The sequence below is a fragment of the Aulonocara sp. 'chitande type north' Nkhata Bay genome, linkage group LG10 (genome assembly GCF_057382095.1).
Source record: "Aulonocara sp. 'chitande type north' Nkhata Bay isolate Kocher_YH1m ecotype deep benthic linkage group LG10, A_spYH_male_GT1.1, whole genome shotgun sequence".
NCBI classification, from domain to species: domain Eukaryota; kingdom Metazoa; phylum Chordata; class Actinopteri; order Cichliformes; family Cichlidae; genus Aulonocara; species Aulonocara sp. 'chitande type north' Nkhata Bay.
The window spans coordinates 4,619,886-4,646,006 of NC_141353.1; the positions used below are offsets into that span (position 1 = coordinate 4,619,886).

Genomic DNA, 26,121 nt, shown 5'->3' on the forward strand with positions numbered 1-26,121 from the left:
TGTTTCTCCCACTGAAAGCGCTGCGTCCAGGTACACAGAATCAACTTTTTGGGTACCAGTTTGTTTATTTGACTTCCCCATGCAGTACCATAGATCCTCCCAAACATCACATCTGTGGTGCTCTTCAGGACAGGAGCTCACTGAACTTCACTTCAAAGTTATCCTACAGACTACTATCCTAGCAACATCCAACGACCTTAGAGTCTCCCATCAGACTGTACCTTTTGCATAAGATGTAGTTTTTTTGTTTGCTTTTTTTTTTTATTATTATTATTTCCTTATGTTCTGGGTTATTTGGGTGTGTGAAGAAGTAAGTTCATATGTAAGCATGTTCAGTTTCGTATACTTTGAGATCAGTGCCTCAGGTACTAAACAAATGTATCAGTTGAATTGTTCACAACTGTGTGGAATGCCAGAAGGCAAAATACTGTATTTAGACACTAAAACGAATCACTTATTATGCTTTAATCATTTATATCCAGTAATCAAAAGGATGTGAAGCTTGGGTTTATTTTCAATAAATGTCTGGAAGTGTCATTTTAAACCTATTAAACTGCAGAACATAAAATGCTGATCCTTAAAAGAGGATTTATCACTTGTCCATGACTATAAACTTAATATGTATGGATTGCAGGGTCCAGTTCGAGGCATCTCGAATGTAACAGTCAGGAAATGAAACATGACATGAACAGTGGATAATTTGATGAGGGCAAATGAGTTTGCAATACTCTGAGAGAACAAGTTGAAGTTGATGAGACATCTGTCTGAACTGACCTTGTTTCCATAGAGCCGTCTCTCGCACACACACACACACTCTCACTCATTCACATACAAACAGTTGCCTCAAGGATGTGTTTTAACCATTGTAGACAAGAGAGGAAATTGAAAGAGGGGAAAAAAAGGCAGTTTTGGGAAGAATGGAAGATCTGCAGCAGCTGCAAGATGACAGACCGAACTAACTCTGAGACAAGATCTCTGCATTGAGATAATTGGACTTAAGGGCTCGAGACTCTGAGACGAGATATCGGAAGCCAACTTTAGCAATGACTACATCTCTTTACTCCCAAACCTTTTTACAGAATTTTTCATGTAAATTACTTCATCATTCACTCAAGGTATGATGCTTTTCTTCTGCCTGACAATTTAATGTAGAGTCAGAGATTTAAAACCAGGGCTAAGACCCACTGAACAATAAACACACTCTATACCAACTGACACATTCAACAGTCAACAAAAGTAGTGTGAAAGCATTTTATTCATTCCAACTGCAGCAAAATCCAAAACAAGGTCCTGAACATTCATCAGTACAGATATGACCTGATTCCCTGTGGGCCCGATAAAGCCAGTCAACCTAGCAAAGACCCTCGCTGAAAAGCCTGAGAAATAAAAAGCCTTGATTAGACATGACTGAACAACAGGTCAGGGAGATATAGCTGTCTGTAACTGCACTGCGCTGATTGACCTGAAGTGAGGAAACTGACTTAAACTGATTTTACTCATAATAAACCAAAGTCCTCTGGTTTATGATGCTTGACCCTGGTAAAGAAGGCCCAGCAGCGGCTGCACGTCCTCTGTGTCCTGAGGAAGAATAACCTGGAGGCCATCTCCAGATCCTCCTGTGTCAGGAAAACCAGGGTCATCACAGGTGACCCCTTGCACCCCACCTATCACCTGTTTGACCCGCTACCCTCTGGTTGGCGCCTCAGGTCAATCAGGTCCCACATTTCCAGACTCACAAACAGCTTCTTCCCCTGGGACTGTTAACAAACACTATATCCCCCCACACCCCACTCTGCCCACCCACCTCACCAAACTGAGCCATGGTCTTAGTAACCCTCATCACTCAAGCCACTCACACAGACTCCATTCAGATGAAGTCTTTTCTTTGGACTACTTCCAAGCACCATCTAATATGTGCCTCTCGCTTTATTTTGTATATATATTTTTGTTTTGTATCTACAGTGGGGCAAAAAAGTATTTAGTCAGCTACCGATTGTGCAAGTTCCCCCACCTAAAATGATGACAGAGGTCAATAATTTGCACCAGAGGTACACTTCAACTGTGAGAGACAGAATGTGAAAAAAAAATCCATGAATCCACATGGTAGGATTTGTAAAGAATTTATTCGTAAATCAGGGTGGAAAATAAGTATTTGGTCAATAACAAAAATACAACTCAATACTTTGTAACATAACCTTTGTTGGCAATAACAGAGGTCAAACGTTTACTATAGGTCTTTACCAGGTTTGCACACACAGTAGCTGGTATTTTGGCCCATTCCTCCATGCAGATCTTCTCGAGAGCAGTGATGTTTTGGGGCTGTCGCCGAGCAACACGGACTTTCAACTCCCGCCACAGATTTTCTATGGGGTTGAGGTCTGGAGACTGGCTAGGCCACTCCAGGACTTTCAAATGCTTCTTACGGAGCCACTCCTTTGTTGCCCGGGCGGTGTGTTTTGGATCATTGTCATGTTGGAAGACCCAGCCTCGTTTCATCTTCAAAGTTCTCACTGATGGAAGGAGGTTTTGGCTCAAAATCTCACGATACATGGCCCCATTCTAGAGATGGACAAATCCGATATTACGTATCGGTATCGGTCCGATACTGACCTAAATTACTGGATCGGATATCGATAAAAATGTAATCCGATCCATTAAATATCACGAAAGCACCTCACAAAACTTGCAACACGCCGTAACTCGCCTCAGAACGTCGGAGCAGTATGCATCACGTGATAGAGCAGCTGTGGCATGCGGGACCTGTCGGTGGTCTGGATAGCATTTGGAGCTTCGCTAGCAACCTGGCATTTCATCTCCGACAAAGTTATCCCGAGAGAAGTAAAGCAAGTGTGTAAGTCCATCTCTGAATGTTTGTAAAGCATTCCCACGTTAAGCTTAACGAGCGACTGCCTCTCGCTCTCCGGCTGCTACTTCAATCGTGAAACTGCTAATGATCAGCTGATCGGCTTTTCTGTCGTGAGTCTCTCTTGTTTGTTTTTGGTCCACTTTGCGCCAGAAAGAGCAAACCAGCGGCTGAACAACAGCAGCATGTTTAAGCTTGATAAGCTGTTGTTACAATTTATTTAATATTACTTTCTACACCAGGATCTTTTTCTACGTAGCTGACGGCTGGTAACTGTGCAGGGGCGGATCTAGCAAAGTTTAGCCAGGGGGGCCGATAGGGCATTAACAGGGAAAAGGGGGCACAAAGACATACTTTTCTTTCTTATTCTCATTTAAAATGTCTAGCTTTTAATAAATAATTATCTGACACCCAAAGTTTTAATTTGATGTAAAATGAATAGAAGTCAATTACTGTATATAGTGACTATTAAGTCTAATATACCCTAGTAAGCTATAGTACATTTTCCTTTGGGAAGGTACCATCTGTGCAGTCTGCAATTTTGTTGAAGAAAGATGTTGAATCTATTTAATATTTCTTGAAAAATAATTGATTTCTGTGCATTTTTTTTCACACTGCATCAAATTAAGGTTGATTACGTTGATTAAGCATCATGAGGTGGAGCGTGAGGGGTGGTTCCCTATTTTTTATTTATTTATTTTTGTTGTTGCTGGGAGTTGGAACCCTATTAGTTAGGTTGCTTAATATTTACGCTAAGTACTCTTTAAAATACCAGAATAGGGAGGATGGTGTAGGTCTAAGTTTATTAGATTGATCAGTATTGCTGAACTATGAAATATTTTTTTTGTATACAGGTATAACAGAATAGCTTTAGTGTAGTTGTTGTTTTAAACTTGAGTATGAACTTGCAGACTTGCAAAATGCAGCAAGATATTTTAAAAAACAGTTTTGTTGATTAAAAAACACTATATCGGATTCATATCGGTATCGGCAGATATCCAAATTTATGATATCGGTATCGGTATCGGACATAAAAAAGTGGTATCGTGCCATCTCTACCCCATTCATTCTGTCCTTAACACGGATCAGTCGTCCTGTCCCCTTGGCAGAAAAACAGCCCCATAGCATGATGTTTCCACCCCCATGCTTCACAGTAGGTATGGTGTTCTTGGGATGCAACTCAGTATTCTTCTTCCTCCAAACACGACGAGTTGAGTTTATACCAAAAAGTTCTACTTTGGTTTCATCTGACCACATGACATTCTCCCAATCCTCTGCTGTATCATCCATGTGCTCTCTGGCAAACTTCAGACGGGCCTGGACATGCACTGGCTTCAGCAGCGGAACACGTCTGGCACTGCGGGATTTGATTCCCTGCCGTTGTAGTGTGTTACTGATGGTGACCTTTGTTACTTTGGTCCCAGCTCTCTGCAGGTCATTCACCAGGTCCCCCCGTGTGGTTCTGGGATCTTTGCTCACCGTTCTCATGATCATTTTGACCCCACGGGATGAGATCTTGCGTGGAGCCCCAGATCGAGGGAGATTATCAGTGGTCTTGTATGTCTTCCATTTTCTGATGATTGCTCCCACAGTTGATTTTTTCACACCAAGCTGCTTGCCTATTGTAGATTCACTCTTCCCAGTCTGGTGCAGGTCTACAATACTTTTCCTGGTGTCCTTCGAAAGCTCTTTGGTCTTGGCCATGGCGGCGTTTGGAGTCTGACTGTTTGAGGCTGTGGACAGGTGTCTTTTATACAGGTAACGAGTGGGGGACAGAAAAGCTTCTTACAGAAGACGTTACAGGTCTGTGAGAGCCAGAGATTTTCCTTGTTTGAGGTGACCAAATACTTATTTTCCACCCTAATTTACGAATAAATTCTTTACAAATCCTACCATGTGGATTCATGGATTTTTTTTTTTCACATTCTGTCTCTCACAGTTGAAGTGTACCTCTGGTGCAAATTACTGACCTCTGTCATCATTTTAGGTGGGGGAACTTGCACAATCGGTGGCTGACTAAATACTTTTTTGCCCCACTGTATATCCCTCTTCATTGTATTAATTTCTCCTGTTTGCTAATTATTCTTGCTGTTTGCTACTTATATTACACTCAACAAAAATATAAACGCAACACCTTTGTTACTGCTCTCATTCCCCATGGGATGGAGGTAGAGACCTAAAATTCATTCCAGATACACAATATAACCATCCCTCCCAAACAGTGGTCACAAATCAGTCCAAATGTGTGGTAGTGGGCACATCTGCCATATTGAGATAATCCATCCCACCTCACAGGTGTGCCACATCAGGATGCTGATCTGACATCATGAGTAGTGCACAGGTGTACCTCAGACTGCCCACAACAAAAGGCCACCCTGGAATGTGCAGTTTTTTGCGCTATTGGGGGTCTGGGGACCCAGAACCGGTCAGTATCTGGTGTGACCACCATTTGCCTCATGCAGTGCAACACATCGTCGCATGGAGTCTATCAGATTGTCAATTGTGGCCTGTGGAATGTTGGTCCACTCCACTTCAATGGCTGTGCGAGGTTGTTGGATATTCGTGGGAACTGGTACACGCTGTCGTATACGCCGGTCAAGCACATCCCGAACATGCTCAATGGGTGACATGTCCGGTGAGTATGCTGGCCATGCAAGAACTGGGACATTCTCAGCTGCCATCTGCCCTGAACAATGTGAACCATGATTCATCCGTGAAGCGCACACCTCTCCAACGTGCCAGACGCCATCGAATGTGAGCATTTGCCCACACAAGTCTGTTACGGCAACGAGCTGGAGTCAGGTCAAGACCCCGATGAGGACGACGGGCATGCAGTTGAGCGTCCCTGAGACGGTTTCTGACAGTTTGTGCAGAAATTGTTTGGTTGTGCAAACCAATTGTTCCAGCAGCTGTCTGGGTGGCTGGTCTCAGACGATCTTGGAGGTGAACCTGCTGGATGTGGAGGTCCTGGGCTGGTGTGGTTACACGAGGTCTGCGGTTGTGAGGCCGGTTGGATGTGCTGCCATATTCTCTGAAACGCCTGTGGAGACGGCTTATGGTTGAGAAATGAACATTCAATGCACGGGCGACAGATCTGGTTGACATTCCTGCTGTCAGCATGCCAATTGCACGCTCCCTCATTGCTTGTGGCATCTGTGGCATTTTGCTGTGAGACAAAACTGCACATTCCAGGGTGGCCTTTTGTTGTGGGCAGTCTGAGGTACACCTGTGCACTACTCATGATGTCAGATCAGCATCCTGATGTGGCACACCTGTGAGGTGGGATGGATTATCTCAATATAGCAGATGTGCCCACTACCACACATTTGGACTGATTTGTGACCACTGTTTGGGAGGGATGGTTATATTGTGTATCTGGAATGAATTTTAGGTCTCTACGTCCATCCCATGGGGAATGGGAGCAGTAACAAAGGTGTTGCGTTTATATTTTTGTTGAGTGTATATTCCAGCATTGATAGTGTGGAGCACCCACAGTTTCGTTATGCATGTACAATGACAATAAAGGCCTATTCTACTCTATTCTATTTTATTTCAGGCGTTTTGCATTTGACTCATTATGCATTATTCAATATACTAGGTTGATAAATTTAAGAGAGGCTACTGGAACAGAACCAGCAGAAAGTATTATGGCTTTTATTTATTGGCAAAATGCCACGTTCTCCTTGATGGAGAGTCTAATAAAGCTACTCCATGACTCAGTGATGTCACGTCCTCCTTTAATGCAAGATTAAATATTTAGTGAGAGGTAATTCTGGAAAGTTCTAAAATAAAAGGGAAATCCCTTTGAATGTTCTTCAGCTCTTTAATCTCCATCCTCCAGTCGGGCCTCCCAGTCAGCGGAGCTTCTTTCCTTCCATACTAACCAAATCCAACTAACATTTGTTCTACTGGAGACACTAGAGCGCTGTGCCCAAACACACTGCTGTGACAGTTCTCTTCTAAAGAGTGCTGAATCTGAACCAGAGCCATCGAGAGCTTTGGTTGGATTGTGTAAAAGTGTTTGATAAAGTTATGGAGGGAAGGTATAATCCATTTGTCATGGCAACGAAAAGTATCATGCTAGCTCATCGTACATGTGCTGTTAAAAGTGTCTTAGTCTGAAAGTATGTGAGTGCACATAGCAGATGTGTCCACACATCATTCTTGGAAAGAAATATTTTATTTAAAAAAAAATGTGATTACAAACAAATCAGTTTGCATGAAGTGTTTCATCCCACAAACAACCAATACTGGATGTTCTTGGGTGGTGATGAGAGAATATGGATATATTGGATTAGATTTAAAAATAAAAATAGAGTGTGAGACACTGTTTATACATTACAGCAGCATTCCCATGTATACTGGACACATCAATCCAATACCAAAGTATCTCTGACAGGCCAGTATTATCTGGGCTCTTCCCTGACTTCAGTTATTTATCCTGAAAGTCAGCTCGCTGGCCACACGGTAAATGATATGAAATAACTTGTGAGAAGGCCTTCAGAATTTTTTGACTACTGTCGCACAGCCTGAGCATGATGACAAGCTTTGAGCAGCACTTATCAGGGAAGGCTGAGGAACTACTGACAAAGTGTGAAGCACTTTGAGACACCACAGATAAAGGCCAACCGTTTTAGTGCATTTTATTCGCCCAGTGCCACCTTTTCTGTTCAAAAGTGAAGTGAAATCACAGACTTCTCAGAATGCCTCCGAGTTTGCATGTAAAAAGAAAGAGACTGCCCTCCACAGCTTCTCTGTCAAACATTCTTATAAGACTGCAGCCAGAAAAGCTTGCTCATCTTGAACAGCGCTCGTCTCTGCTTTCCTGCCTACCTTCTTCCCAGCCACAAAAACAGATAAGAGGAGAAACTGACAGAAAACTTCCCTCTGCTAAGCTCCCGGCCTGCTGAGTCAAATCTTTCTCTCTCCAATTGTGTAAGATCAAATGCAACGAACTCCACATACGAGACTGTGTGAAAGTTTCAGTCTTGACTAGTTTTCCAGCATTTCCATCAGCATCACAATTTTACGCCACGAAAAGCAACAGCAGCTTGTTTTTTGCTCTGAAAATGAAAGCCATGAATCTCTCCCCACATTTATCCTGAACCTCAACTTTTTCATTTCTCCTCTATTAGGCTGCCTCAGTACTGGAGCCACTGAATGTCTGACTCAACATGTCCTCAGCCACGAACAGAAATCCTGTGGTTTTTCATGCATTTTTAGGTCCGTCTGGTGCAGGTCTCACCCTTCAAATGAAGATACTAGTTTGAAGATAAAGAGGACGCTCCATTGGAGACTATGACAGCTACCACAGGGCAGGCTACTCCCTAGACACAGAGATAGCAGTCACAACCACACATGTGGTCATTTTAACCTAACCCAACGGCGCATGTTGTTGGACTAATGGCGTAAACCGGAGAATCCGTAGAGAACCCGTGCAAACACAGGGACAACACGCAAACGCCACAGAAAGACCCCAGCCAGATGGTGGATACAAACCCAGACCTCGCTGTCAGGAAATGCTGTGCTGCCCTCGTTAACCAAGTCCTGTGGACAAATACCATAAACTGTATTTAAAAGATGGATGTGGCTCCTGGGCCTGAAAAGTGAAGCCAACGTGGAAGCATGGGGCAGCTCTGCAAAAAGTCCATTTGCATAAAGATCTACTGTTCAGCAAATTAACTACAAGCTCAGTAAACCCTTTCCTGATGAGTCTCAATTGCTATTTTCAAGTCTTATGAATATAACGTGAGGATCATGTTGCGCATAGTGGTCTCACTAGAATAACAGAGGATAAAGCAGGGTTTGCTTTGGGGAGGTGCTACCTTGAGATTAGCCTACAGTATGTCTCTGTTAGTCAGACACACCGTTCATTTATCACGTCCAGCGCCAAGACAGAAACACCAAAAACATTTACCAACACCTGCACTTCACTAAACTGTGGCTACATCTATAGTTTGTATTTTAAACATTGTGCTATAAAATGAGAGTCTAGCCCACTATCATCATGCTTTTCCTTTTTCCCCAGAGGTTTGAAAAGGACAATAAAACAACTGTGGAAAAGAAAATGGTTACACCACTAATAAACAATCTGAGCCATTACTGAAGCAGACTTTGCAATTAGCAAAACTAATCAGGCCAGGCTGTGCAGACACAAGCCACCAGTATGTACATTACAGGGTTGGCTGAATAGTTATTAGAGGGCTGTGGCTGTAACACCAGAGCAATAAGTGTCATCTTCAAGTTATTTGAAGAGACCAAAACGTGAAGATATTTTGTTTACCATCGCATAACAAACAGAATACCCCCTAATACTCATTAATGAAAAACTAAGACTATGTAATGTTTTAGATTCTATGATTGTATAACCAATAAATATAATTGATTAATGAGTGACACGCGTCAAAGAAGACAAAAGAACAAATCTGTGAAGCCAGATCTGATGTAAGGAACGACAAATAAAACACTTAAATCCTGTCATGGTGTCAGTGAGTTTTCCTCAGACTGATTGTGGCTTTTTCCTATCATAGCGTCGTCTCTCTGTGTAATCCCAGACTGACTGATTGACTGTGATGGTTGGTTATGACGACGACAACTGGACGCTGTGGGGACACCATCTGTTGTTCTTCTTTTGGCTGGAGTGAATGCTTATGACTGAATGTTTAGGCTTGTTCTCCTGCTGTGAAATGAATTTGAGATGCTTCCATTACAGTTCTGTAGTACCTTTGGGACTTGGGGTCAACTAAACTTTGAGAGTAATTTCCATATTGATCTGAGAGTCACTCACAAAGAATGAGTCCAGAACAGCATTTGAAAGCATGAATAAAAATATTCATGCATACAAGACGGAAATCACTCACTTGACGAGCAGTAATTTGCAAATGAAGGCGAGTCTAAAGGTAAACGGCACAAAGTCAGAGATGAGACATGAATAAATACAGACAAAGCACAACAACAACTAGTAATGCCAGTTTGGGTGGCTCTGATCACTATTTATGAGAGCAACTCTTAAGAGCATAAACATGTTTTCTGTACTGAACTGAACACACATGGATACATGCCACTTTTAGAACTGCCAATATTACCCTCCAGAGAATATCATGGCACTGGTTTGGTGAAAGAGATATCCAGCAAATAGCAAATGGGGGCTGCAGGGAGTATACTGCCTCATGTTCGGCCTCACAAGAATTAAGTGAATTTGTTTAGTTTAAATTGATATTTCAAGTCAATAATTTATCCACAAGGAATAAGCTAGTGAATCAGCACGTCCAGAACTGAAAGAAAGCAGTTTATTGCACTGACGGTGACAGTTGTTTCTTTCGGTTCCTTCCATGACTTTGTGTTTTAAAAGTGTGCAATTTAAAAACTCAGCCAACTTCATCGCTATTACAGACAGACTTGCTAGGACACTGATTAGTCTGTGAATCAACATACTGTACTTTAACGTGAGAAGCAGCTGGGCAGGGCCTGGCTATCCAATATAACATAACCAGCTTCTAGGAGCTGCCTCTGGCTCCAGAAATTTTTATGTGAAATTCGAGCTCGGTTTCGGGACATTCAATCACTGAAAGGGAATGAATGAAAACAACGGTGGGGAACTGAAACTGGTTCCACCTCCGTGACGCAGAGAGACTTCCTAAGCCTTTGGGCTAATTACCATCAAAAAGGAAGCGAAAGGTTTTAACTCTCTGCAATTTCTATTTCTTTATGTTTTATATACAGTGGAATGTTTTCTCTGGCAAGAGGCATAAATGAGTCTATATCATCTTTGGTACTGGAACAGTATTCACATTTCAGCTATTCAGACGTATAAAAGGCTTAGGAAGTCTCTCCCTCACAGAGGTGGAACTAGTTTTAGTTCCCCACTGTTGTTTTAATACATTTCCTTTCAGTGATTGAATATCCCGAAACCGAGCTGAAATTTCACTAAAAACCGCACGCACGCGCGCACACACACACACACACACACACACACACACACACACACACACACACAGCCAAAAAAGAAAAGAAACACATTTTAATCTGAGTATAGCATCACGTTAACTTGCAGGATATTGTCCTGGGCAGCCGAGTAGCAGAGGGTGTTGTTAATCATTTTCAGCTGCTTTGGTGTTAACAAAATTAGCAACAGGTGCTCTGCAGAGGCAACAGTGGTACAACCCCGGGAAACAGCAGTGGCTTTACAGGTGGAGGCCACTGACACTTTTCCCTACTCACATTTTCTGTTGTTTACAAGCTAGGGTCAATGTCACAACTGACAGCATGAGGCGATATCTAACCCTACAGAGGTTGCACAGGTAGTCCGATTCCTCCTGAAGAGCTCCAGAAGAGCTGGACAGGGCTGAAGAAGGTCCCTAACCCATCATCAGGACTGCTTCTTTGTGCAAGGTGGAAAAGGATGAGCACTGCCAGAGCTCTAAAAAAAAAATACCACCCTCCCAACCAGACTGGCCACCCCAGGTGCCACCCCGAAGCTAAAACAATAAAATTCAATCAAATATCAAATGGACGGTTATGTTTTCACAGTGAAGCTCAGATATCCGAGTGTAAGTGAATGCAGCATCGGCTTTTGCACTATGAGCATCACGTTAGCAAAGGTAGGAGAGCCAAGCGCGAAAGAGGCACCGCAGGAAACAATTTTTCGGCGAAAGAAAATGAGGAGAGAATAAATGTCCCGGTAAGTAATATTAAGTTTGTTGAGTTTAGTAAACTTCGGTGAAATTAGAATACCAAAAAAATAACACTTAAAGAATTATTACAACCGTCGGGTATTTCAGACAGTAGGCTACAGGGGGGAGCTAGCATAAGAGTTACGAGTTATACGATATAATCCAAGTCGTAACATTGCTGCGTGGAGCTGCAGATTTGGTTGCAGGTTAACACAGCTGGACTGGCCATTGGGCATTTGCCGGTAGGCCGATGTGTAAATATAACTCAGTTGTTTGGTGAATGAAACCTGAAAGCACATGCTTTAAAAACAAAGGGTTGCGTCCTATTCAAGACAGATGAAGGTATGGCCTCCTGACATTTATATGACTAACTCTGCATTCGCCTTAGGTGAACAGAGCTATCAGAATCTCACAGTTCTATCATGAAGCACATCATATCATTGCCTGAATGTGATCACCATAAAGCCTCTGAAGTGAGATCTCTGGGATTCTGACAACTCCGGTGCGGAGCTGTGAAACTGAAGCACAGAACCCTTGCATCTCACGACTACCATGATTACATCATATTACACCTTTTTCAATACCGGTGAAGACGTTGCTGGGTTCAGTGCCGAAATGCCCAACAATCAGTGTTATCATTCAGCTTCATCATTAAAACCATGTTTGATTATCACACTTTTAATCAGTCATGTAGACACTGCTGTAGCGCCACCAAAGCCTGACAACTATGCAGGCAACACAGTAACATTTGTTTGTTTTGTGTCTACGAAAAAATGGCAGAACTCGGTACTCGTGGTGCTCTCTGGAGATTTTTCAGCTTCATGAGAGGACAAAAATCTGCATTTTGGTTGATTTTGGATTTGACAAGAATGCTAAGAGGCAGCACAGTGATGTGATGCTTAGCAGTGGCACCTCACTGTGAGCGGGGGCTTTCCCGTATGGGGTCAGCAAGTCTCCCTGTGTGTTTTCTCCAGGTAACCTGGCTTCCTCCCACAGTCCAAAGACATGCAGGTGATCAGTTCATAATGTGGGAACTCAGAGACATTATTAATGTTCTGTCAGTAGATGTTACAATGACAGTTGTAAACGTGTTGGGGGCTAGAAAACAGATGATAGCCGTGTTAACCAGCACTCATCTACACTACTTTGATCTCTTTTTGTTTTGCTTTGTTCTTTTAAACAACAAAGCAGCTGGACATCAGCTTCATCAGATCAAACTGAAATATAAGCAAGCATCCAAAGCAGGGTGTAACCGCATTCTGCACCGGGGATGTTGATACCGACATGGAAAAAAACCTGCAAGCACAGCTAACATCAGCCAGCAAACTAAACTGACTTTTTGTGCTTGCAATGTTATACATGGAGCAAAGCACCTCACATATCAGCAACTACTGAGGAAATGTATTAGTGGTTTCACACAGCTCCAAAATGGATTTGGATTTTGAGGTGAATTTGTTTGGCCAATTCCTGACTTCGTCCATTTATAATTTGCTCAGTTTAAAACATTTTATAGGTTTTCTGTCTCAGAAAGAAGAAAAAAAGTCCACTAGTTTTTTTTTCTCTTGGTTTAACAACTAACAACGTGGTTTTCAGGGGTATCAGTTTGCATTTCTTCTGCTACTGCATATAACAGGTTCCACAGGTGTCATTTTCCTCCCTTATTTTAGATTCCCATCTAACTCCAAGTTAAACAGGATTCCCAAGGTTCCAAAAGCAAAGTTAAATACATTTCATGTTGCAAATAGTTTGATGCACTCTGGTTTTTCATTTTAACTCTTGCATCACCTCACGTCTTGGTCACAAAGAACATCCTGATAATGTACAATAACTAAAATTCTAGATATTAAGTTAATAAGACCAGACCATTTTTTATAAAGTTTTGATACTTATAATTTTGGGTTGGATAATCCGTGGAGCATCAACTGGAAACTAACGTGCCTGACAAAAAACCTCAATTGGAAAAATGGCATGTTCTATTCAGGGCATCAATACGTGAAAATTCAATAGAAAACTGGGCTTTTTTCTCTGACCGGCTATGAAATATCAATAATAACAATAATAATAATAAAATGTTCTTTTGAGCAGATCAAAAGTAAAGTCTGATGCATGTCATTTCCCATTTAAAAGGAAAAAATCTGGGAAAGCAAAGAGCAGCAATAAATGGATAGAAAGACAGCAAACAGGGTGGAATCCATCAGTAGGCAGCGCACAGGATTTCAACCTTATGCATGTTTTGGATCTCATCCACAGGCTGGAAGTCTCTCCAGTCAGCCAGCAGTTTAGCTGCCATCCCAGTGAGGCAGTTTATCTGTCCTACATATGGCATCACAGACGGGACTTCCATCCACATATTTCTACCAGTTACTAATGAACTGTTTTCATCCTATGAAGGGGAAGCTCTGATCCGGCATGTTGTTGTGCTCCAGCTGTACTTTTAAACAGCACTACAGGGTCAGCAGCTATCAATGCTCAACTGAAATATGTCTTGATGGCTCCATAAATATTTCTCTGCTATTGATTAAGTATATCTGTTGCTCAGCAAAAACTGGGCATGGAATAAATGCTCGACTGTAATAACCATTAACCAACCATTAAAGAGTAGCGTGGCTGCTGGGCAGCATATATTATTAAAAATCTAAGATACGTATGTGGATATATACGAATATATATGAATAATGATGCTGTTGGGTCAGATATGAACTTTGCGATAAGTGGCACACTTTGTAATTTTTATTACAATATTATTATTTATGTTAAATTCAGAGGTGGACATGCTGATTTCAAGGTCCAAACATTCTCCTTTCAGAGAACAGAATTTATGGTTTCATCAATTATGGGATGCTGTTCAGGTCCTGAAGCGGCCCCAGAATATTACACTACCACAAGTTTATGAAATGCTGTGTTAGTTTTATGACAGATGTAATGAAATGCAAACCTTTAAAAAGTCTTGTGGATCATTAAGATGTTTTTTGGTAAAAGTGAGATGATCCTGTTAGTCCAGCAGTGGCTTTCTCCCTTGGATACCATTTTTTTCCATTCTCTTTCTTGCTGTTGAGTCATGAACACTGACTGTTGACAAGGTAAAAGAGGTCTGGGACAAGTGAGGGGGTAACTACTTTTTCCAGAAAAAGCCAGGTAGGTTGGACAGCTTATTTCTCTTAATAAATGTAATCATAATTTAAAAAGTGCATTTTCCTGGGTTATTGCTGACTAGTGACTAAGGACTAAAAGATTTTAAATCTCCAAGCACCAGTGATTGGGTCCTTGTACCTTTGTGCTCATTAGTGTGAGAGAGTTGAGGGGCTTTGGCGTCATGTAGATCAGCGGTCCCCAACCCCCGGGCCTCGGACCGGTACCGGTCCGTGAGTCGTTTGGTACCGGGCCGCGAGAGTTGAGGCTCAGGTGTGAAATTTATGGTTTTCAGGGTTTTTATCGGTTTTCAGCGTTATTTTGTTATCGTTTTTATCGTTAACTCTGTTTTCCTGGGTCTTTTCACGTGTGTTATGAATAAATCTTCTTTTTTTCGGTACCGGTACTAGTTTTATTTTGTTGTATTTATCCGCGACACCTTAAAGGCCGGTCCGTGAAAATAATTGATTGATTGATTGATTGGTAATTTATTTCAACATGTGAACAATATACAAGTACATTTAGAAAAGAAAATAATGTCGGGCATAAACCGGTCCGTGGCGCAAAAAAGGTTGGGGACCGCTGATGTAGATCCATTCACTCTTAGACATTAAGAGTGAATGGATCTACATAATTGTTACGAAGCTGCACATCACATGTGGAAATACATCTACTGTCGGCTTTCTGTTGCCCTACGACACAGAATGTCTCTCTCAGCATAGGAACATTGGACAATGTACAATTGTGTTAAAACAACTTTCTTTTTCACGGCCGCACATTGTATGCCTGGATGTTGCCACGGCAACAATGTTCAATGAAACACTGTTCAATGAAAAGTCGCAATTTCCATAATGATGCATTGCAACGCTCTTCAGAGGACACGAACCAAATCTGAATTTGAAGCCTCTCTGATTAATTCACTTGGAAGAGTTTGTTAAAGGGGACGTGTTCTGCTCATTTCAAACTGCACCTTTATTTCTTTAGAATTTGCTGGAGCAGCTTTGCATGATTCCCAATTAACACATAACTCCTATGTATCTTATACTGGGCCTTGGTGCCCTTTAAGGCAGTTTTCTTCTCACTGGCTGCCCCTCGCAAACCCAGGTTTGAAAAACAAGTGGGTGGGACTTCTGCGCTATATAGTTTTAAGATGCTTGTTTTCGAGTCTGGACATGTATGTACAACATGTGCTACATATAGGAAAGTTATTTTTTCTTATTAGGACATTTGTCACCACATTGCCCAAGATCCAAACATTATGTTTCCTATTCAAAGATTTAACTTGTCTCATGATTAACTTCCATAGTCACGAGACAAATGATGTTATCCTGAATCAGATGGCATTTTCTTCCCCATAGACTCATAAGCTGTGTATGCTTTGTAAACCCAGCCACTCTGTTTAAAAGGCTGCAACGTAATATGTCTCTGAACATTTTGCAAAATCAAAACAATCAGAAAGGAGCAAAGGCAGAGATTTCCCACAATGCAACTCAAAATGATCTTTCATTAGACCCTTGCTGTGGTAATTTCCTCAGATGTTGCACACTAGTCTCTAAACCTAATCGCCAAAAACACAATATCACAAACGATGACAACACTATGACATAATCAAGGATATTTCCTCAGACTTGTCAAAGCAGAAAGACTCAGTTGTTTTAATGTGTTTAGCAGTATTAACAACAAAAAGTAAATGTATATTCACAAGTAAAAACTGACATACTTGCCCTTGGGTGACATGTTAAAAAACATGCTGCACTCTCAGCTCAAACCTGCACATCTTGTGAGCTCAGATAAACATCAAGTTACTCATTAACGTTTTATCAGATCCCTGAATCAACACATGAAAGCTATACCCCCAGCAGCCTGCGCCCGCCTTAAATTACCAGCAATGTGATCCATTTGGTTCGTTTGCATAGGCCTCCTCCTGCACTCCATCCTGCTCTGTGGTCCGCTTATCCCAGACTTGATTACGACATCCCAAAACAGCATGCAGCTTTACAGCATTCAGCTCTGCGTCACCTCCTGAGGCCCTCGTGTCCCCAATTGGGGTTCTCGTCACTCGTCAGTCCCGGCTCCTGATCCTGTGATCAAACTTTGTCCACCACGATTCAGCCGGCTACTTTTATACTGCACTAGGTCAAGCCAAAAACCTTCTCCTACCCACACAGAAAAAAGAAATAATCTGCAGTGTCAGGTTGAGCAGACATACTCCTGTATAGATACTTTATACATCATCATCATCAGGAAACATTTAGCAAAAAAGGAATCATCCAATTCATAGTTTCCCTTTGCTGGGACCACTGTCTCATATATGCTAAGCTGCTGCTGCCATGGTAACCTCAGTACAGGATTTAGACCCAGTTCAGGACTGGAGGGGCACTGAGAAAGGGGCAGGTGGAAGAGCTGAGCGGCCTTAACTGTAATCCCCAACACCATGAGCAAAAAATAGAAAAACTAAGCTAGACAGCACATCTGCAAAAACACAGACAGATGCGCACGACACGCCACTAATCCAGCAGCGAGAATAGCCCACATTAGCAGTAACGTTGGCGAGATAGACAGAGGCCTCTGTCTACCTGCTCAGACGAACAGCATAAAGGTGTAGTTCAGAGAAGGCTGCAGAAAATCTGTCTTCGTCAATCAAATGCGAGTGGTGACTAACAGAAATAGTAAGGAAATAACAGCTAAATGACTCACAGCCTTCATTCCCTTCATTATGCAATCTCACATTGTATAATGTGTCAAAGGAGATCCCCGGAACGTGTCGGAGATTACTTATACCTCAGTGGTAGAGAGCGTAACAACCGGAATGTTCCAGGAGCACCCGCTGGCTCATGATAGAGCTCGCTATGCACAGGGAGGCATACCTTGGAACAGCTACAGCAGTGTTTGTCCTAAAACATCCCTGTGAAGCATGCGTGTTTACTGGATGAAAGTCCATATGCGTTTTTGTGAATGTGCATGCTTGAGGGGAGGGTGTGTGTGACGACAGTCCGTGTGGGTGTGGGTGCACAGCTGTAGAGATGACGTAACTAGCTGAAAGCTGATCTACTCAGCCTATCGATGGGGACACTGGTTTTTGGAGCTGGGATCTGGGAGTCTGAATGAGGAGTTTCCAGCAGTGATGGCTAGTTGCTATGGGGCTTTACGGTTTCTGTGTGTGTGTGTGTGTCTGTGTGTGTGTGTGCTGGAGTGTGAGGGGGGGGGGCTGTACAAACTCAACCTATCAGCAAAGCTACAGCGCTCAGGCACGTTTACTTCAGTTTTTGACAAAATACCCAGAAAATTCAAAGCTCCTAACGGTTTACAAAAATACGTTCTCTACAAATGTCCTCTGTAGTCTGTCCGGCCTGGCACGTTTACCAATGCCTCCCCTCCTCCTCTGCATGCGCATACCCTGGTGTCATTTCTCCTTCAGGCACAGAGGAAGCCAAGTAACTCCCCCCTTGTGTCATAGCGTGAACACACACACACTCTTACGAGCACAAACCAGATTCTCCAACTATCAGCTGAAAAACTGAACTGCCTGCCAGTGCATTTGCCTCACATGAAGTGAGAGTAATGGTACAGAAGACGAGACACACGCATGCACAGAGAGAAGAAGATGGGCTCACTTACTGTAAGTAAGCAAGCACACACACACACCCCTTCCCATCCTCCGACCTCACCCCCAAAACACACACAGATGCTCACAAACTCTCCATACCTGTTTTCTGAGTATAAACAAACTAACATGCTATTCAAAGCCCTAAGGTGTGGTCCTTCTCTTCCACACACTCTCCACTCTGATGGAGAACGTCGGGGGCAGTGTGTTCCTGGGGGTGTGTGCCAGCCTCATGCAGCTCGCTTACCTGTCCAAGATGTCATGGCTGGATGTGGCTGTGGCTCCCAGTAAACCCAGTGCTGCACTCCCCACCGCTGCGGCAGCCCCGCTGCCTGCCTCCATGATACTGACTCACTGCAATGAGAAGCCTGCCAGAGAAGCGGAGAGGGAGGGGGAGAGAGGGAGGGGGCGGGAGGGAAGGGGGAGGATGTGAAGAGGTAGAGCAAGAGGGAGAAAGAGGAACGAGATAAAAAGAAATCACATGTAGGAACTCGACAGAGGGGGGGGAAAGCAGAGGGATGGAGAGGAATGTGGGGAATAAGAAAAGAGACAAGACTGAGAACATGATGTGGTGTAAAAGGTACACAGGAAAAGATGTGCGAAGACGGGCGGGGTGGGGGGGTGGGTGAGATTGGGGTGGTAGAAAAAAAACAAAAACAAATTAACTTTAGTCAGCAGACCAGATAAGTCATGACTTTTGCACGACACATGGCACACGCTGTCCAATGTGAACCAAAAGTCAAACAACATCATCAGCTCCATCGGCTTTCCCGCTGCGGTAGCTGTGCTGTCTGAAGTCTCCATCCTCAAACAGTCTTTTTACAGTCCTCGCATCTTTTGGTCAGCCATTCTTTTTCACATCTCCACAAGTAGGTCTGATTTCAAGGGAAAGTTCCAAAAACATTCCAGAAAGTCCTAAAAGGTTATAGCAAACGAATGTGTTCTCCACCCTCATCAACGTCAGCCACAAACTACAAGCAGAATGCTAGCATAGGATGTTCAGCAATGCAAATCTCACGCCAAAAGTTACTACGCTTACCAAAAAGCTCAACACCGGCCTCTGACTGGTCGAGTTGGTTGTGCAGCAGCATTTCAACTTATCCATCATGCGCAGCGATTTCTCATGTTAGTCTGGTAAAAAACAGTTTGTTTGCTTTACAGTCTACTGCAGCCTGTGGCAGTTACTCTTTGGTAAACAACATATCTGTTAAATGAAGGAGTGAGACAAAGTAAACACATGCAAAGAAGTTGGTGGTTCGATCCCTGGCTTCACCAGTCTGCATGCCAAATATCTTTGGGCAAGATATTAACCCCAAGCTGCTCTCAGATGCATCGGAGTACGAATGTGTATGAATGGTAGTTAGTAAGCACTGAAATTATAGAAGACTGTGCTTGTGCGAATGGGTGTGAATATGGCATGTTGTATAGAGCGCTTTGAGTACTACGAAGAGTAGAAAAGCGCTATATAAGAATCATGTAATTTACTACTTACCAGAAATTATTTTCTGTGTTGAAAAATGACTACTTCCTAATATCTTCAAGTGCTTATTCTATAAAGGCAACAGTTCGACAAAGATTTAATTTACAGTAATGTAACATATCACGAGAAGATGCAAACCCTGATATATCAAAGGCGCAAACAAGGAAATGTGAGGCTTACAAACTGACACCATCGATGCATCCATCACTTATAACAACTAAACAACCTGTACGTATAGCTATAGTTACCGTTCACTACTGCTCTTAAGATCCACCTGCAGCCTTTGAATGTTTTTAAACCGAGAATCTTTAAATGTGTGTTCACTTTGTTCTTTGTTTATTAAAATCACACCTTATATCATCTTGCTCCATTTAGCGGATGCAGGTTATTATGTGTTCAAGCAGAAACATGTAGGAGCTGAAAGTCCTTTGAAGTTATTACACATCAGACTTATAACCTGAACCAAAACTATGTTTTTCCTTCAAATGAATGAATTGCAAAATGCTTTAAATTATTTTGTCATCATGTGACTATGGAATAAAGTTACTACCTGAGGGGTCTCTGCACGTCATAGAAACAGCTAGCACTCCTTCCTGTGTTCAGTGCCAAGCACACATAGTGGGAGCATTGTACAGTGATTAAGGTGACTTTAGGGAATATTAACAGCGCTCATCACCCACCCACTGAATCATCACCGTGACTATAATCACAGGAGAGAACATCTTCGCATCTCTGGTATTATCTCTGTAATACCACCCACCACAAAACCTCCCAGGGAAATCTTAACATGTCAGTGCAACAAAATAGATCACAGTGACACAACAGGAATGACCAAGAACTTTACATCCCCTGGGAGCCAAAGAGCCAGATTTCTGTGGCAGTCAATGGCTACGCTCTGTAATCCCAAGAAGATGGTGCCAAGAGTGGGGCGCGAGAGGAGAAAGCGTAGGAGGAAGAGGATCTTCACAAGCCACACTGAAGCAGCTGGTTCTACATCCGAGGCAGACTTGCCGGGCATACGTAATCCTCCGGCCTCTCTGGTGCACACAGAGTGTAGCTCAGGCAAAAAAGGCACCATGTTTAAAAGGCACATGTCATCTATTAACATGGATAGTAATTTAATGCCAGTATTAGAGACTCCAAATATTTGCCTCACCTTCTTTTGAGACATTTAACTCATTCACTGCCATTGACGTCTATAGCCGTCAATTGCAGTGAATGAGTCAATGGGTTTAACTCATTCACTGCCAGCCATTGGCAGTGAATGAGTTAAGTGACTCAGAGATCTTTGTCCTGAAAATAACAAGCATGCACTTGAATCCAGAGTGATTAAGCTTCTTCCAAACCAATCGAAAAGCGACGAACTCTTTTGACCTGTGACCGTCTTTGATATAAGCAGTAAGTCTGAATGGAAAGATGATAAACTTTTCTGTATGCTGCACAGCGCAGTTCACCTTTTTTAACCACCACATTATTGACCTGCAGCACGTGGCTGTATTGACTGCTATGCACAAGCGGACTGGCCTGGCACAACCCGGGCAAGTTGTTGACATGGACATGGGCTTCATGTTGGAAACACAGCTTGCCCTGAGCTACTGTTAACTCACACACAAAGGCAGCTCATCCCATTTGACATTAACTAGATGTTTTTTGTGTGACTTCATCCGCCTGTTTATGCTGTGGGTATGGAAACACATATCCCTTTAGGTACCGTGTGCAGACGGAATGAAGTGTGTGCATTTGTTAACAGAAAGCGAGTTTGTGTATACCAAGCAGGCAGCCAGGCACAGCAAAGCAGGGTGAGCTTCCCACGAACACCTGATGCAGCAGAAAAAGCCACAACATGGCTGACCTTGAGAGAGGACAGAGCCTCAGCTCATCTCACAGGAGATTAAAAATCAAGATTCAATAGTCTCTACACAATAAACATCCTCACTCTAATCTGAATGGCAAAAACAGGAAATCTTGAGCTTACTAGAGCCCAACTGGGAGCGGTTAGCAATCTCATCTCACAGCAAAAAGGCTCTAGGTTCAGACCTCCGGGGGGTGTTCTACGAAGGAAGGTCAACATAGTTTTGTTTGCCTTTGCTGGCTCACTCTCCGCGTTGCTGTTTATTTCCACTGTGATGACTGAACATTAAAGCTCTGACATTTTAAACTGATTGAAGAAGTATTCTTGGTTTTTGTTCTAGAAGCTGTATTTCCGGACTTGGCAGATTATAATAAAGAATACCAACATTTACACATTCGCTGCACCAAATGAATACATGCTCGTTGCTGTGAAAATGTGACCCGCTGTTTCAGTGGTTTTACTTAGGTACGGCTTAACAACTTGCACATTTAAAGTGAGAATATACAATGTACCTCAAACATACTGTAAATTAAAGGTTCTGTGAAAAGTTGGCACTTCCAGCTGATGTTAAACCAAAACTCAGAATATAAGATGCTCCAGAACAGGTTAGGTGTTTAGTTCAAGTTACCACAGTGACTTAGCCATTCAGACTTTATGCTTGGCTCGCTCAGCCGTTTATTTCTGTAGCAGACCCTTCTGGTATGTGGTTGTCTCTCTCTGGTGGCCCTGTGTACCCCAACTTTTACATTCTGACACTGGGATAAGCTAGCCCCCTGAGCCTACAATGCATTAACGGATCATCAGGACAACTAATTTCTTAGTCGACTAAACAAGGAAAAAGAATTAGACTAACCGACTAGTCTAAAACTAAAAAACACCCTCATATATCAAGTTAAAGTAGTGAAAAAAACTAATAAAAAAGGGCATTCCAAACCATTAGTCACCATTAATCATGCCGATTAACAGCTTGCATCACGCATTATCAACATTACACATTATACTCCAGACGACGAAAAAGAAAGACACTTAAAATAAACCAATGGAAAGAATATGATATTAAAAAACACGATACTACAAAAGATGTTCACATATTACTCAAACACGACAAATTAACAGTAGAAAAACTGATAAACCTAAGTTTATTACCCCGAGGTCGTATTAAACGGCTACCACATCTGGAACCTACTAGTAACAATGGTGATGATTAGTCAACTAGTCGAGCATGTTCCTTTACTTAGAATAAGTCAATGTTCTAATATTTTCCGGTCCACGTACATGTACATTCTTTCATGTTTAATCAAACAAACAAACATAAAAAAATAGATATGAAGATGTAATTATTGTCTCAATGCAAATGCAACCATCCATGCTCCCAAATGTATCAGCTAGGGGACGCACCAGGTCCAAAAACTGGAACATGGAAAACTGGAAAAATTCAGACAATGTGACGGTTAAGATCTTAAGTTTACTTGTAGTTTTTCTTTAAAAATAAAAATCGAATTCAATTACATTTCAGTTTAAGAAACGAGTGTGAAAATGTTAATTCCCATAAAGGTCACATTTTAACTTTTTATCTTTTGCCTCTGTCACTTTCGGTTCAATGTCACGAAGCAGAGCGTCTCCGGAGTGCGGTAGTGAGTCATAAATATAAACAGGTCACTCAACATTAAATCAATATCAGCAAGGCGAAGTTCACTCATCCCTCCTTCACTTTAAGCCACAGCAGCTACAATTTAAAGAGACAGAGACTTGATGCTCGTCTGCAACATGAGCTTCTCTCATTTACCTTTTCTCTGTTACAGCTCAACAGTAATTCTAGCGCTTCAGATTTGTACAGTAATGACTTCAGCATTAAAAAATAAATAAATCTGAGATTATGAGATTAAAACAAAGCAGAAATTGTATGTCTATAAACAGAGCTGCATTGAGTACTGGACATTAATTACTGAAATGATAGCAGCATTGAAAAGAAAAATGCTGTCATGGAAGGAAAGTTCTACTTTGAACAGTCTGCATTTAACTTTGTTTTCTGTTTAATGCTTTCACTCTATTTTTTAAATCTGTTTCCATTTTTTTAAACTTCCTCCTACTTTGCTGTTCACAGTACGTTCTTCTTCGTTAGTACTGAGAGCAGTCTTAGCAGATGATTTAGGCGTTAGTGCCCCCATCGCTTGCTGTAGTGTATTAAAATAACACATTTACACATTTAGAATATGACACGTCAATAAAATTCTGCATCGACGATTATGTCGGCGAATCGTTGCAGCCTTGCATACACGTCTGATGCAACTTGCCATCTAAACTAGCTAGCGATAGCATATAATTTAGCATGCTACCCTTTTATCCTTGTATAGTAATTTCTGGCTCCAAAAAACACCAAACTGTGACACTTCAAAAAAAGAAGATAAAACAAATCAATATGACATGAGATGTCACCTCATCCTGGAGAAATGTGAATTGAATTATTCGTTTGGTCTCCATTTATCCTTTTGTGGACACCACGTAAATATTCTAGTTGTTTCATCATGTTTGTGTTTAAGGAATAATCTAAACAGACTTTTAGGAAGCACCAACATTAATAGTAAAAACCTCCACGAAACCTTGAATGGAAACCACTGAAAAAGCTCAACTGTCCTGTATAATGAGTTATAGGATGGGTAAGTTAGAGTTTTAAGTAGTTCAAACTCTCGAGTTCAGGGAAACTGTTTGACAGGTGAAGGGTGCTTTTGTGCTCACGCTGATCCATCACCCTGTGGCACGATGGATCTGATGTCACCTCGACTGGCTTTGACCTGTCGCACATCTCTTGATTTTTGTAACATGGTGCCGCTGCCACCATGGCTGGGCTGAAGACAGAGGAGTCTCAGGTTGTACAGAACCTCAGAGATTCACTTCCTTCTATAAATACAAGTGGCTGTTATAGATGTTACTGGTGCCACGTGAAGCGACCAACACGGCAGGCATACTGGAGCTTAAAGGGGCTGATGGAGAACTGCAACAGTCATTAAAATATCTGAAGTAAAGTAGTAGATTTGGGTACATACAAACACGCCACCTCCATAGAGCCATTTCACTACTGTGGCTAAAACACGCCAAAGGAGCGCCAGCATGTAGTCGCCTCCTGTTCTGACACCGCTGACCTCCTCGACCTCGAACACGCACAGAATGATAAACCACTGGGGGCCCATCCAGTGGAGCCCTTTCCCTAACTTGAAAGACTTCAAATACATTGATGTGCAAATTAGCCAGTAATGGCAACCTGGACACTTCTGGACCAGTTTTTGACAACCTAGCAACAGCATTGAGCTTTGAATGGAGCATTTCACTCCAGTGTCTCTGAGAGGCTCACTGAATACCAGCAATATGCAACCATTTCATGCTTTCTGATACGGACAGGCAAGCAGCAATTTGTAGAAGTTGTTTCGCAAAATGAAGAGGTCATTAAAGTTTCCCACGACAAACATCATTTAGAGAGTCTGAGCAGCAGGCCGGCTCAGTTCTGCCACATTTATCTGTAACAGTATAAACAGAGATTTGTCGACTTTTCATGCCTCTTTCCCAGTACATTCACACTGAGCAGGGATTAAGAGTGGTGCTGGGAGGTGTACAAAATAGGAATTCCACATATAGCCTTACCAGTAAAGAGACACAACGGCCCAGTGGGTATTTTCAAATAAACTACTTGAAAATACCCACTGGGATCACTAAAGAGCACATCGGCAGGGGGCCTGCACTGTAACTGTGCACCCTTCATACTCACATCATAACACACATTCTACATGAACAGAAGGCAGCGTGCTTCAGGAAGGTGAACGCACGCAAAGCTACTGGTCCGGACGGGATTCCCGGCCGCGTCCTCAGGTCATGCGCGGCTCAGCTGGCTGGAGTGTTCACGCACATCTTCAACCTTTCCCTCTCTCTGTCTGTAGTCCCAGCCTGCTTCAAAATGGCCACCATCGTCCCTGTACCCAAATCCTCCACCATCTCCTCATTGAACGACTGGCGACCTGTAGCCCTGACCCCCATCGTAAGCAAATGCTTCGAGAAGCTGGTCAGGGACTTCATCTGCTCTGCACTACCCGACTCACTGGACCCTCTACAGTTTGCATACCGCCACAACAGGTCCACTGATGATGCCATAGCCCTGACACTACATACTGCCCTGTCACACCTGGAGAAGAGAGACACGTATGTGAGGATGCTGTTTGTAGATTACAGCTCAGCATTCAATACCATCGTTCCCTTGAAGCTGGACAGGAAACTGCAGGATCTAGGACTGAGCAGCTCCCTCTGCAGCTGGATCCTTAGCTTCCTGTCTGACAGACGCCAGGTGGTCAGACTGGGCAGCATCACCTCATCCCCCATCACACTGAACACTGGTGCTCCACAGGGGTGTGTACTGAGCCCTCTCCTGTACTCACTCTACACCTACGACTGCACAGCCACTAACAGCTCCAACATCATTGTGAAGTTTGCGGACGACACTACAGTGGTGGGTCTTATCACCAACGGTGATGAGAC

General features: G+C 42.6%; 1 protein-coding gene across 7 annotated transcripts in view; it reads right to left on the reverse strand.

Annotated features, from left to right (window-relative positions):
* arhgap32b (Rho GTPase activating protein 32b) overlaps positions 1-26,121 on the reverse strand; it is a 125,242-nt gene that overhangs the window by 65,297 nt on the left and 33,824 nt on the right. For 4 of the 7 annotated variants that reach the window (XM_086307874.1, XM_086307879.1, XM_086307878.1 and 1 more), the window contains exon 2: positions 18,516-18,823. In XM_086307874.1, coding sequence (XP_086164000.1) covers positions 18,516-18,610 — 95 coding nt within the window. In that variant the 5' untranslated portion in view covers positions 18,611-18,823. Of the gene's footprint in view, positions 1-16,547; positions 16,600-18,515; positions 18,824-26,121 lie in introns of those variants that run through there. The other 3 variants (XM_086307877.1, XM_086307875.1, XM_086307880.1) reach the window with 2 other exon arrangements.